Source organism: Canis lupus, chromosome 33, assembly GCF_003254725.2.
Source record: "Canis lupus dingo isolate Sandy chromosome 33, ASM325472v2, whole genome shotgun sequence".
In the NCBI taxonomy this organism is placed as follows: Eukaryota; Metazoa; Chordata; class Mammalia; order Carnivora; family Canidae; genus Canis; species Canis lupus.
This window is the reverse complement of record NC_064275.1, coordinates 30,225,635-30,241,178: the sequence shown is the minus strand read 5'-3', so window position 1 is coordinate 30,241,178 and position 15,544 is coordinate 30,225,635. Positions and strand designations below refer to the sequence as shown.

The 15,544-nt window shown below is 36.2% G+C and overlaps 1 protein-coding gene and 1 pseudogene across 30 annotated transcripts in view; both read left to right on the top strand.

Moving 5' to 3' along the window:
• DLG1 (discs large MAGUK scaffold protein 1) overlaps positions 1 to 15,544 on the top strand; it is a 236,889-nt gene that overhangs the window by 216,490 nt on the left and 4,855 nt on the right. For all 30 annotated transcript variants that reach the window (XM_049105598.1, XM_025473488.3, XM_049105596.1 and 27 more), the window contains 3 exons: positions 677 to 778; positions 1,024 to 1,196; positions 11,074 to 11,183. In XM_049105598.1, coding sequence (XP_048961555.1) covers positions 677 to 778; positions 1,024 to 1,196; positions 11,074 to 11,183 — 385 coding nt within the window. The remainder of the gene's footprint in view (positions 1 to 676; positions 779 to 1,023; positions 1,197 to 11,073; positions 11,184 to 15,544) is intronic.
• LOC112641756 (U6 spliceosomal RNA) lies at positions 8,566 to 8,666 on the top strand (annotated as a pseudogene).

Below are 15,544 nucleotides of genomic sequence, written 5' to 3'. Positions count from 1 at the left end.
TCTTCCTTACTTAAAACCTTCTTTTCATCCCTGCTACCATAATGTTAATTCTGATTCATACTGTCAATCTCCCTGCTTCTAGCATGATTCCTTACAATCCAGTGTAAAGTGTAACCCACTTTTTCCCCCCTTCTTTGATCTCCTTCCTAACAATTTCTACTTCAAAAAGGATCAGTAAACAGTAAACTGTCTTCTCATTTGTAATGAGATATTAGCAATGTATAGAAACACTATCTGCTAAAATTCTTAATTTAACTTGATTGAATTATCAAATGTGTGACTTCCAATAGGAGAGATTGACTTAAGTTTAAGATCTTAGTAAAGGGGAACACACCTGGGTGGCTTAGCGATTGAGCGTCTGACTTCAGCTCAGGGCGTGATCCTGGGGTCCTGGGATCAAGTCCCACATCAGGATCCCTGCATGGAGCCTGCTTCTCCCTCTGCCTGTGTCTCTGGCTCTGTCTCCTGTTGTGTGTCTCATGAATAAATAAATAAAATCTTTAAAAAAAAAAAAAAAAAAAAGATCTCCGTAAAGGTTTATAAACTAGCAAGTTAGGCATCATTGGTGGAGAAAGAAAAACATTTTTTTATAATATCTAAGGATACTTTTGTTCTCTAAAGTACATTGTTGTTTGTTGAGTGTTTACTCCTTTTAACATGCAGTTTATCTTTATAGTTAATTATACTCGACCAGTGATCATATTGGGACCTATGAAAGACAGGATAAATGATGACTTGATCTCAGAATTTCCTGACAAATTTGGATCATGTGTTCCTCGTGAGTAAACCACATAAAAATTCTTAATTATTTCTTTATCATTTCGTCACCATGTATGGTAAAAAGAAACAGTACCATTTCTTTAATGATTTTATGCTAAGTTATCAGTTAATTCCTCCATATTTTGCTTTTAAGTTTCAATTAATTCCCATTGTGTTGAACTTTACAAGACAATTATTGAAGCAGAGAATGGATTTGTTGTGTTTTTAATACTAAACACATCCTCAAGTTATTTTCTATTAAAGATACAACTAGACCAAAGCGAGACTATGAGGTAGATGGAAGAGATTATCATTTTGTGACTTCAAGAGAGCAGATGGAAAAAGATATTCAGGAACATAAATTTATTGAAGCTGGCCAGTATAACAACCATCTGTATGGAACAAGTGTTCAGTCTGTGCGGGAAGTAGCAGAAAAGGTAAGCACCAGGGGTGCCTTACTGCCTCATTTGGTAAAGCTTGCGACTCCTGATCTCCAAGCTGTTAAGTTTGAGTCCCATGTTGCGTGTAGAAATTACTAAACATAAAAACTTTAAAAAAAAAAAAAAAAAAAACCACCAAAGTGATCCCAGAATATATTTTCTTTTTTTTTTTTTTTTTTTTTCAGAATATATTTTCTAATCAGATATGTTTTTGACAGTATAAAAGAATGATGGCAGGATCCCTGGGTGGCTCAGCGGTTTGGCGCCTGCCTTTGGCCCAGGGCGCAATCCTGGAGACCTGGGATCAGATCCCACATCGGGCTCCCGGTGTATGGAGCCAGCTTCTCCCTCTGCCTGTGTCTCTGCCTCTCTCTCTCTCTCTATCATAAATAAAGTTTAAAAAATTAAAAAAAAAAAGAATGATGGCATAGAAACTTTTAATTCATTTTTTTAAATATAAATGTTATAGCATTGATCATTTTACTTAGGGTAATGAATTTATTCAACTGAATATTTAATTGTGGTGGCTTAGAAAAATGCATACAAAATAAAGTAGATCCAGGGGTACTTGGGTGGCTCAGAGCATCTGACTCTTGATTTCAGCTCAGGTCATGATCTTAGGGTCGTGAGATCAAGCCCCATATCAGGCTCAACACTGGGCATGGAGCCTGCTTAAGATTCTCTCTCCCTCTGCTCTTACCACCTCCCCACAGAAAAAAATAAAGCAGATAAAGATTAACAAAGAAAATGAGAACAGAAATGGTAACATGAATTTAAGAAGCGAGGTTATTATTTTAAGGCCTATACATTGCTAGAATAGACCTTGTATTTAGCAATAGCTTTCCAACATCTAGCATAATTAAAGAGCTAAGACCAACAGTGTTCATTAATAAAAATGAACCAGATGTTCAAGATACATGTAGTTGCTCCTGTCCTGAGACTACACAAAAATTCCTCCTGGATAGTCACACTTAATTAACAACAGTGTAAAAAATACTCAGCAGCACTGTAACAGCAACAGATTTTCTGAAAAATCCTTCAGAGTAGTCTGATGATATTAACATTGGGTTAAAGCAATTTTATGGTAAAGCCAAAGCATTGTACTCCAGGCACACTGCTATGGTTAAATTATTCTTTGGGCCTAGAAAATAAACATCAAAAATATTATTTTATACTGGGACACCTGGGTGGCTCAGTATTTGAGCGTCTGCTGTTGGCTCAGGGCGTAATCCTGGGGTTGGGATTGAGTCCCACATCGGACTCCTTGCTGGGGGCGTGCTTCTCCCTGTGTCTGTGTCTCTGCCTCTCTCTCTGCGTGTCTATCATGAATAAATAAAATATTTAAAAATATTTTATACCTTTAAAACTAGTAGTTTAAGACTCAGTAATGGAATACCTATAAAACATAAAGCAGTAATTCAGCATCTCAGTTTCCATCTATAAATACTTCTTTATATAAGAGGTTTAATTAGCTCTGATAAGTTTTAAAAATTGAAAAAATGGAAATGTCTAGTGATGCCAAGAACTTGGGAAAATAGGAAACTTAGGTATTATTAGTGGGGATATAGTATATGTGCTGCCGAAGCGAGCACTATTAGTGGGGATATAAATTAGTAAAACTTCTTTTAAGACTTTGGCAGTATCTAATAAATGCTCATACCCTATGAGTCAAAAACTTCTTTTTTTTTTTTTCTAAGGATTTATTTGTTTATTTTAGGGAGAAAGAGAAAGCATGAGCAGGAGGGGCAGAGGGAAAGGGAGAAAGAAACTCAAGCAGACTCCATGGTGATTGTGGCTGCTAACTCAGGGCTGGATCTTCACAACCAACCTGAGCCGAAACCAAGAGTCAGATGTTTAACAGACTATACCACTCAGACACTCTCAAAAATTTGCTTTCTTGGTATCTAAGTAGAAATTTACTCAAGATGAACATGTATAAAGATGTTCATAGTAGTTCTTTATAATAGTAAAAAATTGGAATCAACAAAGGAGAATGATAATTGTTACTTATTCATGCAGTGTGCCGTATAGCAGCTGGAGTGCATAAACTAGATTATTCACTAGTGCAACATATCTACATTAATAAATCTCAGAATACAATGGTGAATGAATAAAGTTGCAAAGAAAATATACAGTATGATACTATTTATATAAACTAAAATAACAACAGGCTATACAGTTTATGGATACATATTTAGTAACATAAAAACATGCATGGGAATGATACACATCTACTTCTGAAGTATACAAAACCATTTTGCAGTGGTTTTTCTTTGGGAGGTGAGGGAAGGAATTTGTAGCTTTAGCTTTATTTATAATGTTGTGTCTCTTTTAAATTTTTAAAAAATGTAAAAAACCACATCTTCACCCTACCTGAAAGATAATGTTCAAACTTCAAATTACTGACAAATGGAAAAGTAAACAAATCACAGCAAGCTATTTTTTTTCCTTTAAGGTTTTTTTTTTTGTTTATTGTGTTTTGTTTTGTTTTTTGACAGAGAGAACAAGCAGGGTTAGTGGCAGAGGGAGACAGAGAAGCAGTCTCCCTCCTAGCAGGGAGACCAATGTGGGGCTTGATCCCAGGACCAGGATCATGACCTGAGCTGAAGGCAGTTGCTTAACTGACTGAGCCACCCAGACACCCCACAGCAAGCTGTTTCTTACGCAGACCATGTAGAGAAGAAAATATTAGAAAGTTCCACAAAGTTAGAAATATTATAAATGATTCGAAAATCAAAAACAGTAAGGCAGGGCAGCCCTGGTGGCTCAGCGGTTTAGCGCCACCTGCAGCCCAGGGTGTGATCCTGGAGACCCGGGATTGAGTCCCACGTCAGGCTCCCTGCATGAAGCTTGCTTCTCCCTCTGCCTGTGACTCTGCCTCTCTCTCCTCTCTGTGTATTCTCATGAATAAATAAAATCTTAAATAAAAAAAAAAATGTAAGGCATAGCAAACTATAAATTTTAAAACTACCTATTAACTCTTATGTGAAAGAAAATATAAAATGAAATTATAGATTTTCTTAATGAAAATACATACCAGAATCCACAGGATACATTTAAAACAGTAATCAAGGGCACCCAGCTAGCTCGGTTGGTAGAGCATGAGACTCTTAAAACAGTAATCAAAGGAAAATTCATAGCCTTAAAAACTTTTCCAAACAAAATTGAATAAGAATAAATGCCAAGTGTAAAAGGCTAGAAAGAGAGAAATGGAGGACATACTGTAAATAAAAACAGAAACTATGTAATAAGCAGACGGAAGAAATAATAAAAATCAGAAAAACATAAATAATGAAACCAAAAACTGGTTGAGATCAAAATAATTGATAAACCTTTAACGAGACTGATCAGGAAATAAAGAAAAGACAGCAAATTACCAATATAGGGAATGAGAGAGATGATAGAATATATAAATATTAAAAGAAAAATCAGAATATTAGGAGCAACTTTATACCACAAAGTTCAACAATTTAGATGTAATGGATAATATCCTTGAAAGAAACTACGTAAGCTCACATAAGAAGAAGCAGACCACTTGAATAGACCTGTCTACTAAAAGAGATTGATTTCATTTACATTTAAAAATCACAACAAAAAAATCTCCAGGCCCAGATGGCTTCGCTAATAAATTCCACCAAACACTTAAGGAAGAACTAATACCCATTTTTCTACCATAAAATTTAAAAAGAAGGAATACTTCCCAATTCAGTCTCTTGAGTCCAACATTACCTAACTTTCAAAACCTGAAAACACAGATGCAGAAATTCTAAACAAAAATTTAGCAAGTTGAATTTTAACAATATATTAAAAAGATAATATGCCATGACCACGTAGGGCTTATGCAGTGAGTGTAAGGTAAATTTAAACATTAGAAAATCAGTTAGTGTAACTCACCATATTAAACTAAAAAGGCAATCATACAGTCATCTCCGTAGTTCAAGAAAAGCATTCAACAAAATCAAACACCCATCAGAAACATGTCAAGAATATCCATTTTTACCACTTGTTTTCAGCATTATACTATATACTAGAGGCCCTAGCCATGCAGTAAGTCAAGAAGAAAGAAAATTTGTTCAGATTGGAAAGGAAAAAGTATAATTGTGTTCATTTGCAGATGATATGATTGTCTATGTAAAAAATGTGATAGAATCTACCCAAAAAAAACTACTAGAATTAATAACTTTAGCAAGAATGAAGGATGTAGTATCATTCATTATACAAAAGTCAATTGTATTCCTTTGTACTTAGACCAGCCATAAGTTGACATTTTGAAAAACAGCATTATTTATAGTGGCATCAAAACATATTAAATACTTAGAAATAAATCTGCTTTAAAGACCTCAATACATGGAGAAATACATCATGTTTGTGGTTTCTAAGCCTTAATATTATTCAGATGTCAGTTACCTCTGATTTGAACTTTTAAATTTAGTACAACCCCAATCAAAATCTGAGACCTTTTTATAAAAAATGACATACTAATTCTAATTTCATAGGAAATGCAAAAATCTAGAATAGCCAAAACAACTTTGAAAAAAATTAAAGATCTGAAGGATTCACAGTACTTGATTTTGAGACTTATAAAAATACATTAATCAGGATACTATGGTACTGGCCTGAAGACAATTAGATCAGCAGAACCTACTTCTAAGAGAATCCTTAAATAGACCAGCATATATATGGACAACTGTAGACAAAAGTGCAAAGGCAATTCAGAGAAAGTGATTTCAATAAATCATTTCAATAAATGATACTAGAATGATTGACTAGCCATGCCTCACATCATATACAAAAATTAACTAAAGGGCAGCCTGGGTGGCTCAGCGGTTTAGCGCTGCCTTCAGCCCAGGACGTGATCCTGGAGACCCGGGATCAAGTCCCATGTTGGGCTCCCTGCATGGAGCCTGCTTCTCCCTCTGCCTGTGTGTGTGTGTTTCTCTCTGTGTGTCTCATGAATAAATAAATAAGATATTTTTTAAAATTTTTAACTAAAAATAGATCATAAATGTAAAGCCTAAAACTATAAACCTTGTAGAAGAAAACATAGAAAAATCCTCAGGACTTTGGGTTTGGCAAAGATTTCTAAGATAATATATACTGAAAGCACAATCCATAAAAGAAAAAAAATAAATTGGATTTCGTTGAAATTAAAACTTCTGTTCTTGAAAAAAACTCTTTAAGAGAATAAAAAGACAAGCCATATACTAGGAGAAAATATTTTCAAATCATGTATCTCATGAGACTTGTATCCAGAATATTGTAAAGAACTCTTATGGGACGCCTGGGTGGCTCAGCAGTTGAGCGTCTGACTTTGGCTCAGGGCCTAATCCTGGAGACCCAGGATTGAGTCCCACATCAGGCTCCCTGCATGGAGCCTGCTTCTCCCTTTGCCTGTGTCTCTGCCTCAATCTGTGTGTGTCTCATGAATAAATAAATAAAATCTTAAAAAAAAAAAAAAAAAAGAACTCTTAAAACACAGTAATAAAGACAGCCCAACTTAAATGGGCAAAGTATTCAAAAAGGCATTTCTCTAAAGACAATGGCCAGTAAACACATAAAAAGACATTCAGCATAATCAGTCATTAAGGAAATAAAAATCAAAACCATAATGAGGTTCCACCACACACCCATTACAATGGCTAAATTAGGGCAGCCTGGTGGCTTAGCAGTTTAGTGCTGCCTTTGGCCTGGGGTGTGATCCTGGAGACCCGGGATCAAGTCCCATATCGGGCTCCTGCATGGAGCCTGCTTCTCCCTCTGCCTGTGTCTCTGCCTCTCTCTGTGTGTATGTCTGTCATGAATAAATAAAATCTTAAAAAGAAATAGAATGGCTAAATTAATTTTAACTGTCTGTTACCAAGTTTTGACAGAGACATGGAGCATTTGTAACCCTCATACTCCACAAGGTGAGAATATGAAATATACATCCACTTTGAAAATCAGTTTGAGGATGCCTCAGTGGCTCAGTCAGTTACACGTCCGAATCTTGATTTCAGCTCAGGTCATGATCCTCATGGTTATGAGATTGAACCTGACATCAGCATTGGGCTTGCACTGGGTGTGGAGCCTGCTTAAAATTGTCTCCCATCTCCTCCACCTTTTCTCTACCCACCCCCCCACGCCTGCATGCACATGCTTTCTAAATAAATAAATAAGATATAAGAAAAACAGTTTAAGCATACACCTAGCTTATGATCCACTTCTGGATATTTGCCCAAGAAAAAGGAAAGCATATGTCCATACAAAGATAATCTGTGATAACAAAAAGGAGACCAGCAGTTGCTTGGGAAGGGACTCGAGGGAGAAGTTGCAAAGAGGCATGAGGAAACTTTTGAGGGTGATTAATATATTATCTTGATTTTGATGATGATTCCAGGGTACATACATATCAGAACTTATCAAATGTGTACTCTAGGAATGCCTGGGTCGCTCAGTCAGTTAAGTGTCTGCCTTCTGCTCAGGTCATGATCTGGGGTTCCTGGGATCTTGCCCCATGCCAGGCTCCCTGCTCCAAAGGGAGTTTGCTACTCCCTCTGCCCCTCCCCCACTTGTGCTCACACTCTCTCAAATATAAAATATTTTAAATTGTATACTTTTTTTAAAGATTTTATTTATTCATGAGAGACACAAGAGGCAGAGACACAGGCAGAGGGAGAAGCAGGCTCCATGCAGGGAGCCCAATATGAGACTCAATCCCAGGTCCCCAGGATCACACCCTGGGTGGAAGGCGGCGCTAAACCGCTGAGCCACCCGGGCTGCCTGATATTCTTAGTTTTAAATCCTTAATATGAGAAATACAAGGCAAAATACGAGGCAATTCCATTATTGAGGAACAAGACAAGGATGTGTATGATCTCCTGCTATTCAGCATAATACTCAAGGTATTCATTGTACTTAAGGTGTTAGTCAATGCTGTTAAGGTTGGAAAGCAATTAGAGGCATAAAAGTTGGGAGAAGTAAAACTAGTTCTATTTTCAAATTATAATATACCTGGTAAACCATACAAAACCTATCATAAAATATCATGAAATTTGTTTTGTAAAATATTTTATAATTTTATAAATTCATTATAAAATTAAAGACTTATAAAATGAAAGACATGTTTAAAAAAAAAAAAAAACAGAATAAGGTGGCAGAAGGTAAAATTCAGATGTAAAGCTCATGGGGCGCCGGGGTAGCTCATTCAGCAGGTGTCCCACTCTTGATTTTGGCTCAGGTCATGATCTCAGGGTTGTGGGATTGAGCCCTGCACTGGGGTCTGTGCTGAGCAACGGAGCCTGCTTCTCTCTCTCTCTCTCTCTCTCTCAAATAAATAAATACAAACATACATATATACATACATAAATAAAACCTTAAAAAAAATGATGTGCTCACCTTAGCAGCACACATACTGAAATTGGAAAATAGAGATTAACATGGCCTCTGCACAAGGATGTCACGCAGAATCATGTGGATATGTAAAACCCCAGAAGCCACTCTGTGGAGCCCCCATGCGGCCAACTCTGGGTAACTTGAATGTTAAAATAAATGATGATGATAACTGATTATAACATAAAGAGTAAAATATGGATCCAAGAGTCCATAATGGTATCATTGCATATACACATGAATAAATAAATGAGATAGAAGAGTAGCTTCGCCTTAACATTAGAATATCTCCTAATAAAGGTAGAAGGAATGATGATATTGACAACCACTGTGGTAAAAACTGTTTCAAGCAAGAACTCTCAGTGTGTGATAATAAAATCAGTTAGTGAATTAATATCTAATGAGAAACAGGTTATTTACATCTCAACATACCCTCCCAAAAAAAACTTACTAGTTACAAAGGGGAAAATACTAATTTTATAATAGAGAGGCATGGTAGATAAAACCTTAAACAGGTGATCAAAATTAATATCACTAGTGGGATCCCTGGGTGGCGCAGCGGTTTGGCGCCTGCCTTTGGCCCAGGGCTCGATCCTGGAGATCCGGAATCGAGTCCCACGTCAGGCTCCCGGTGCCTGGAGCCTGCTTCTCTGTCTGCCTGTGTCTCTGCCTCTCTCTTTCTCTGTGACTATCATAAATAAATAAATAAATATAAAAAAAATTTTAATATCACTAGTAATGGGACAAATAGATATCATATGCCTCTTGATCTGAAAGATATGGCATCACTTCTGTGGTATTCCTGCCAAAATGTGTAACATGTCATCTGATGGGAAACATCAGGCACACCTACGTTGAGGCATATTCTTTGAAAAAAAATAATAATACCAAGATCATGAAAGACAGACTAAAGAACTGTGCCAGCCTGATAGACTAACAAGACATTATACAACTAAATGCGGTGTATGATCTTGGATTGGATCCTGAACCAAGGATTTTCTTTTCTCTTGCAGTAAAGGACATTACATGGCCAACTGAAATTATACTGTGGTTATGTAAGAGATGTCATTGTTTTTAGGAAATAGGGGATGAAAAAGTATTATGTCTCCAATTTACTCAGACTGCTTTGTACATATATAGGGAGGAATAAAATAAAGCAAACATGATAGAATGTTATTGTTTCAGTGTAGGATTTTTATAAATTTGTACATGATCGTGTAAAATATTAATATGTAATAAAAGGTGGTAGGTTCGTGTGTATCTATTATTTTCTCTGTGTTTGAAGTCTTAATAATTTTTTTATTTTAAATATTCCTACTGGGACATGTGGGTGGCTCAGGTGGTTGAATGTCCAACTCTTGGTTTTGGCTCAGATCATGATCTCGGGGTTGTGAGATTAAGCCCCACCCTGAGCTCCCTGCTCAGTGGGGAGTCTGCTTGAGATTCTCGCTCCTTCTCCTTCCTCTCCCCACCTGCTCTTGCTCTCTAAAATAATAAATAAATATATATTAATATATATATTTATATATATTTATATTAATAAATATATACTAAATTGAAATTGTTCATTAAAGTATACCTAAGCCCTTGGATCACAAAGTGCATTATGAAGGGTACCTGGGTGCCTCATCTGGTTTAGTGTCCAGCTCTTGATTTCAGCTGAGGTCATGATCTTAAGGTCCTGCAATCAATCACTGCATCAGGCTCCACACTGAGCAGGGAGTCTACTTGAGGATTCTCTCTCTCTATCCCTCTGTCCTTCCCCCAGCTCATGCATGCTCTTATTCTCTTAAACAAATGAGTCTTTTTTAAGAAATGTATTATGAGGCAGTACCTGATTTAAAATGTTATAATAAAATTTATTTGGTAAGTTATGATTACTATTACTACCCTATTTAACATGGAAACACCCCTCATAAAGATAAAAATCCACACGGCCTTTGTAAGTGAATATAAGCATGTCAGAAAAATATCTTAAATCCAGAAGTGGGGTTCCCAGTTGCCAGTGTATGCTCAAGTTTTTGCTAGTCCCCAATAAAATAAGAAAAAATTAGTGGTAGTGAGGTTTTATAAATTTAAATGTATTTAATTTTAAAGATTCTCCTTCGTTTTAGGCTTTTTACTGTCTTGTTGATTGTATATTCTTTTATGAAATTATGGTAATGGTAAGGTAGCTTAGGGTAGTTGTTTTTCTTGGCAAAATAAAAGTTGGAACCCCATATTTGTTGCCATTTTGAGATTGGTCTGTGAAAGCTAAAAGTAAGGTAACTATATTTTCATTCCTTTTTAAATGTAATATTTGAAAATAGAAATTAATTATTCATAGCCATTATTCATTGTCTTTATTTCCCCTCTGAAATTTGCTAACAGAAATGACAAGTTTGCTTAAAGTGAACAGGATCCAAACATACCGTAATCCAGATTTTGTACCTGTAGGAAGTGTACCTTTAATATCATTGAAAATATTTGGTTCACTTGTTTTTCTTCTTTATTTCCTCTATTTTAGGGCAAACATTGTATCCTCGATGTGTCTGGAAATGCCATAAAGAGATTACAGATTGCACAACTTTACCCAATCTCCATTTTTATTAAACCCAAATCCATGGAAAATATCATGTAAGTGTAAATGCCTAAGGCACAAGCCTCTAAGTATAAATCCAATTTCTGTCACTTTTTAGATTGGATAGTTTACTTACCTTCCCTGCATATCAGTTCCCTTATCTGTAAAATGGAGATAGTATACTCACTTCATGTAGTTATTGTAAGGATTAAATAAGTATTCTGGGGTATTAGCTATCATTATCCATATTAATATATTAAAGTACGTAAGGTAACGTGATAGAATTTTAAGTCTAGTCACATGTGGCTCGTAATTACTGAATTGGGACAGTGTAGCTCTGGGTAACCACTAAAAGAATAAAATAATGTATAACTACTTACTAATAGAGGGCAAATATCTAATATAAATAAAAACTAAAAGAAGAAAAAGATCAAATAGAAGCATTGAACAGATGGGATAAAACGGATACAGATAGTAAGATGGTTTAAATGAATCCAGATATTTCGTTAACTAAATATTAGACTAAATGGTCTGATTAAAAGACAAAGATTAGGAGCACCTGGGTGGCTCAGTCGGCTAAGCATCTGCCTTCAGCTCAGGTCACGATCCCAGAGTCCTGGGATCAAGTCCCGTATCCGGCTTCCTGCTCAGCAGGGAATCTACTTCTCTCTGCCCCTGCTCTGCTCATCGCACTCTCTCATGTGTTCTCTCTCTCTCTCTCTCTCTCTCAAATAAATAATCTTATTTTTAAAAAATAAAAGACAAAGATTGTCAGAATAGTTGGAAAAAAATAACTAGATGTTTTTGTAGGAGAGAAAAAAATTCTTTTCTCTTCTAGGTTTTCACTCAGACCTCTGTAACAAAAGACAGATTAACATACAAATCTATTGAATTCAAGTTTTATATGAGCTGGGAGCATTCATAAGGAAATGACCCAAAGAATCTGAGCATATACTAGGTTTGATGACAAATGGGCAGTCATGGGAAAATGTGATAGTACCAAAGAATATAAGCTAAGAGTAGCAAACTAGGGAAACTTAGCAAGGTCTGTTTGTTCAAATTCCTCTTGGTGTCCCTCCATCTTTGTGAAGATAAGGATGTTTGTTTCCTCCAGGTAGAGGGATGCCACTCTCACATGAGGATCTTTGACTTGCTTCAGGGAAGGTCAGAGTCCTTCATATGCCTGCCATTGCCAAGGTGCCATATTTTGGAATATGATGCCAATCAACTATATATTGCTTTTATAAGGCACACCTTAAATACTAGGCTATGGAAAAGCTAAAAATGAGAGACTAGAAAAAAAAGATACACCATACAAACATTAACCAAAAGTAAGTTTGTTTATATCACCATCAAAGTGTATCTAAAGGCAAGAAATTATTACTGCAGATTAAGACAGACATTTCATAAGAATAAAAAAATGGTTCACTCCATCAAGAAGGTATATTTATACATTTGTCTGTACTTAATAATACAGTCTCAAAATATGTTAAGCATAAATTGATAATTATATGGGAAACAAATAATTCCAGAATCCTAATGGAAGAACTTAACAGGTCAGGAAATAATAGAATAAGAAAACAAAAAATCAGTATGTACATAAAACAACACAAAGTAAAAAACTTAACATACGTAAAAAAATACTGCATTCAACATCTGCAAAAGTTTACACATTAATTTCAAAAACATATAGGACAGTTACCAAAACTAATTATGTGCTAAGCCACAAACTTTCAGTGATTGAAAACAAATATTCTCTGAGCATGGTAAAATTAAAATAGAAATAAGTAATAAAAAGATCACTAAAAAATCCCTATATATTTTGAAATTAAGCATTTTACTTTGGTTGGGTCAAAAAAGAAATCACAACATAAGTTAATAAATGTTTTGAACTAAATGGTAACAGAGGGATGCCTAGGTGGCACAGCATTTGAGCACCTCCCTTCAGCTAAGGGTGTGATTCGGGAGTCTGGGGATCGAGTTTCGCATTGAGCTCCTCACAGAGAGCCTTCTTCTCCCTCTGCCTATGTCTCTGCCTCTCACTCTGTGTGTCTCGTGAATAAATAAATAAGCTTTAAAAAAAATAAATGGGGGATCCCTGGGTGGTGCAGCAGTTTGGCGCCTGCCTTTGGCCCAGGGCGCGATCCCAGAGACCCAGGATCGAATCCCACATCGGGCTCCCGGTGCATGGAGCCTGCTTCTCCCTCTGCCTGTGTCTCTGCCTCCCTCTCTCTCTCTCTGTAACTATCATAAATAAAAAAAAATTTAAAAAAAAATTTTTTTTTTAAATAAAAAAAAAATAAAAAAATAAATGGTAACAGAATTGTCAAGTAAATGAATTTGGAATATAGTAGCCTTGGTGATGGAAAAGCCACAGGTTTAAATATTAGGAAAGAATATAGGAAGTCAAATAAATGTTAGCAATCTAAGGTCTTGAGAAATTAGAAAAAACTAGTCAATGAAATGCAAAGAAAGTAGAAATATATTGAAATAGAAAACAAACATGGTAGGATCAATAAAATCAAAAATGTCTTTAAAAATATTATAAACTGGGGCGCCTGGGTGGCCCAGTTGGTTAAGCGTCTGCTTAGCTGGGATCAAGCCCTGCATTGGGCTCCCTGCTCAGCGAGGAATCTGCTTTTCCCTCTGCTCCTACCCCAGTTCATGCTCTCTCTCTTTAATAAATAAATAAAATCATGATCCCTGGGTGGCGCAGGGGTTTAGCGCCTGCCTTTGGCCCAGGGCGCGATCCTGGAGACTTGGGATTGAGTCCCACGTCGGGCTCCCGGAGCATGGAGCCTGTTTCTCCCTCTGCCTGTGTCTCTGCCTCTCTCTCTCACTCTCCCTCTGTGACTATCATAAATAAAAATACCTTTAAAAATAAATAAATAAATAAATAAATAAATAAATAAATAAATAAATAATATATCTTTTTAAAAAAATATACTGTAACCATTAGAAAGATCAAGAAATGAAAGTACAAAAGGTATAATTAATATCAGGGATGAAAATGGGAATATCACTGCACATCAAATGACCTTAATAAGGTTAACACAAATAGGACGCCTGGATGGCTTATTAGCTAAAGTGAAAAAGAAAATAGCAGTTGTTAGCAAGGACATGGAACAACTGAAACTCATAGTACTAGATAGATGTATAAATTGGTACATCCACATTGGTAAACTGCTTACAGTTTAAAACTGAACATTCACATAACTAAAGATCCAGAAGTCTTATTTCTAGATATTTACTCAACAGAAATGTTTACATATATTCACCAAAGACATGTACTATAGTGCTGACAGAAGTACTATTCAAAATAACCAAAAAGGGATCCCTGGGTGGCGCAGCGGTTTGGCGCCTGCCTTTGGCCCAGGGCGCGATCCTGGAGACTAGGGATCGAATCCCACGTCGGGCTTCTGGTGCATGGAGCCTGCTTCTCCCTCTGCCTGTGTCTCTGCCTCTCTCTCTCTCTCTCTCTCTCCCCCTGTGTGACTATCATAAATTAAAAAAAATAAAATAAAATAACCAAAAGCACTATCCACGTGTCCATCGGTGAATACATAAATTACGACACACACAATAAAATATTCTACAGTAATGAGAATGAGCAATCTCTAACTACACGCAAAAGTATGGAAGAACGACACAAACATAATTTGAATGAAAAAAGAATTCCAAACCTAGAAGTATATGTTGTCTAGGATTCCTTTATACATATCCTGTGATTCCAATTTAATCATTGCTTATAGAAGTCAAAGGGATGTTACTCTGACAGGGTAGAGAGCACACCCAGATTCTAGGATATTGGCATAACGTTCTAGATCTTGATCTAGGTACTAGATGGTACACAGGTAAGTGTAAGTTGGTTCAGATTCATACAGCTGTATATATACAATATTTTTCTGTGTTTGAAAGTTATACTTAAAAAACTTTTTTAAAAAGTCTAAAAGAGGGCAGCCCGGGTGGCTCCAGTGGTTTAGCACCGCCTTCAGCCCAGGGTGTGATCCTGGAGACCCGGGATCGAGTCCCACGTCAGGCTCCCTGCATGGAGCCTGCTTCTCCCTCTGCCTGTGTCTCTGCCTCCTTCTCTCTCTCTCTGTGTCTCTCATGAATAAATAAATAAAATCTTTAAAAAAATAAAATTAGAATTAAAAACTAAAATAAATAAAAAAGTCTAAAAGAAAAGGAAAAAATAAGATAAAAATCTAATCCTGTTCCTATTAAAGAACTTGGAACTCTCTTATGAAAAACCTTCCCAGAAATAAAACACTAGCCCAACAGGACTTACTGAATTCTACCAAAGCTAAGTAATATGACTCTTACACAAATTCTTCAACTAATTTTATGGACATTAATTTAATACCAAAACCTCACTGAGACCATGTAGGAAATGAAAATGGTAAGCCAATCCTAA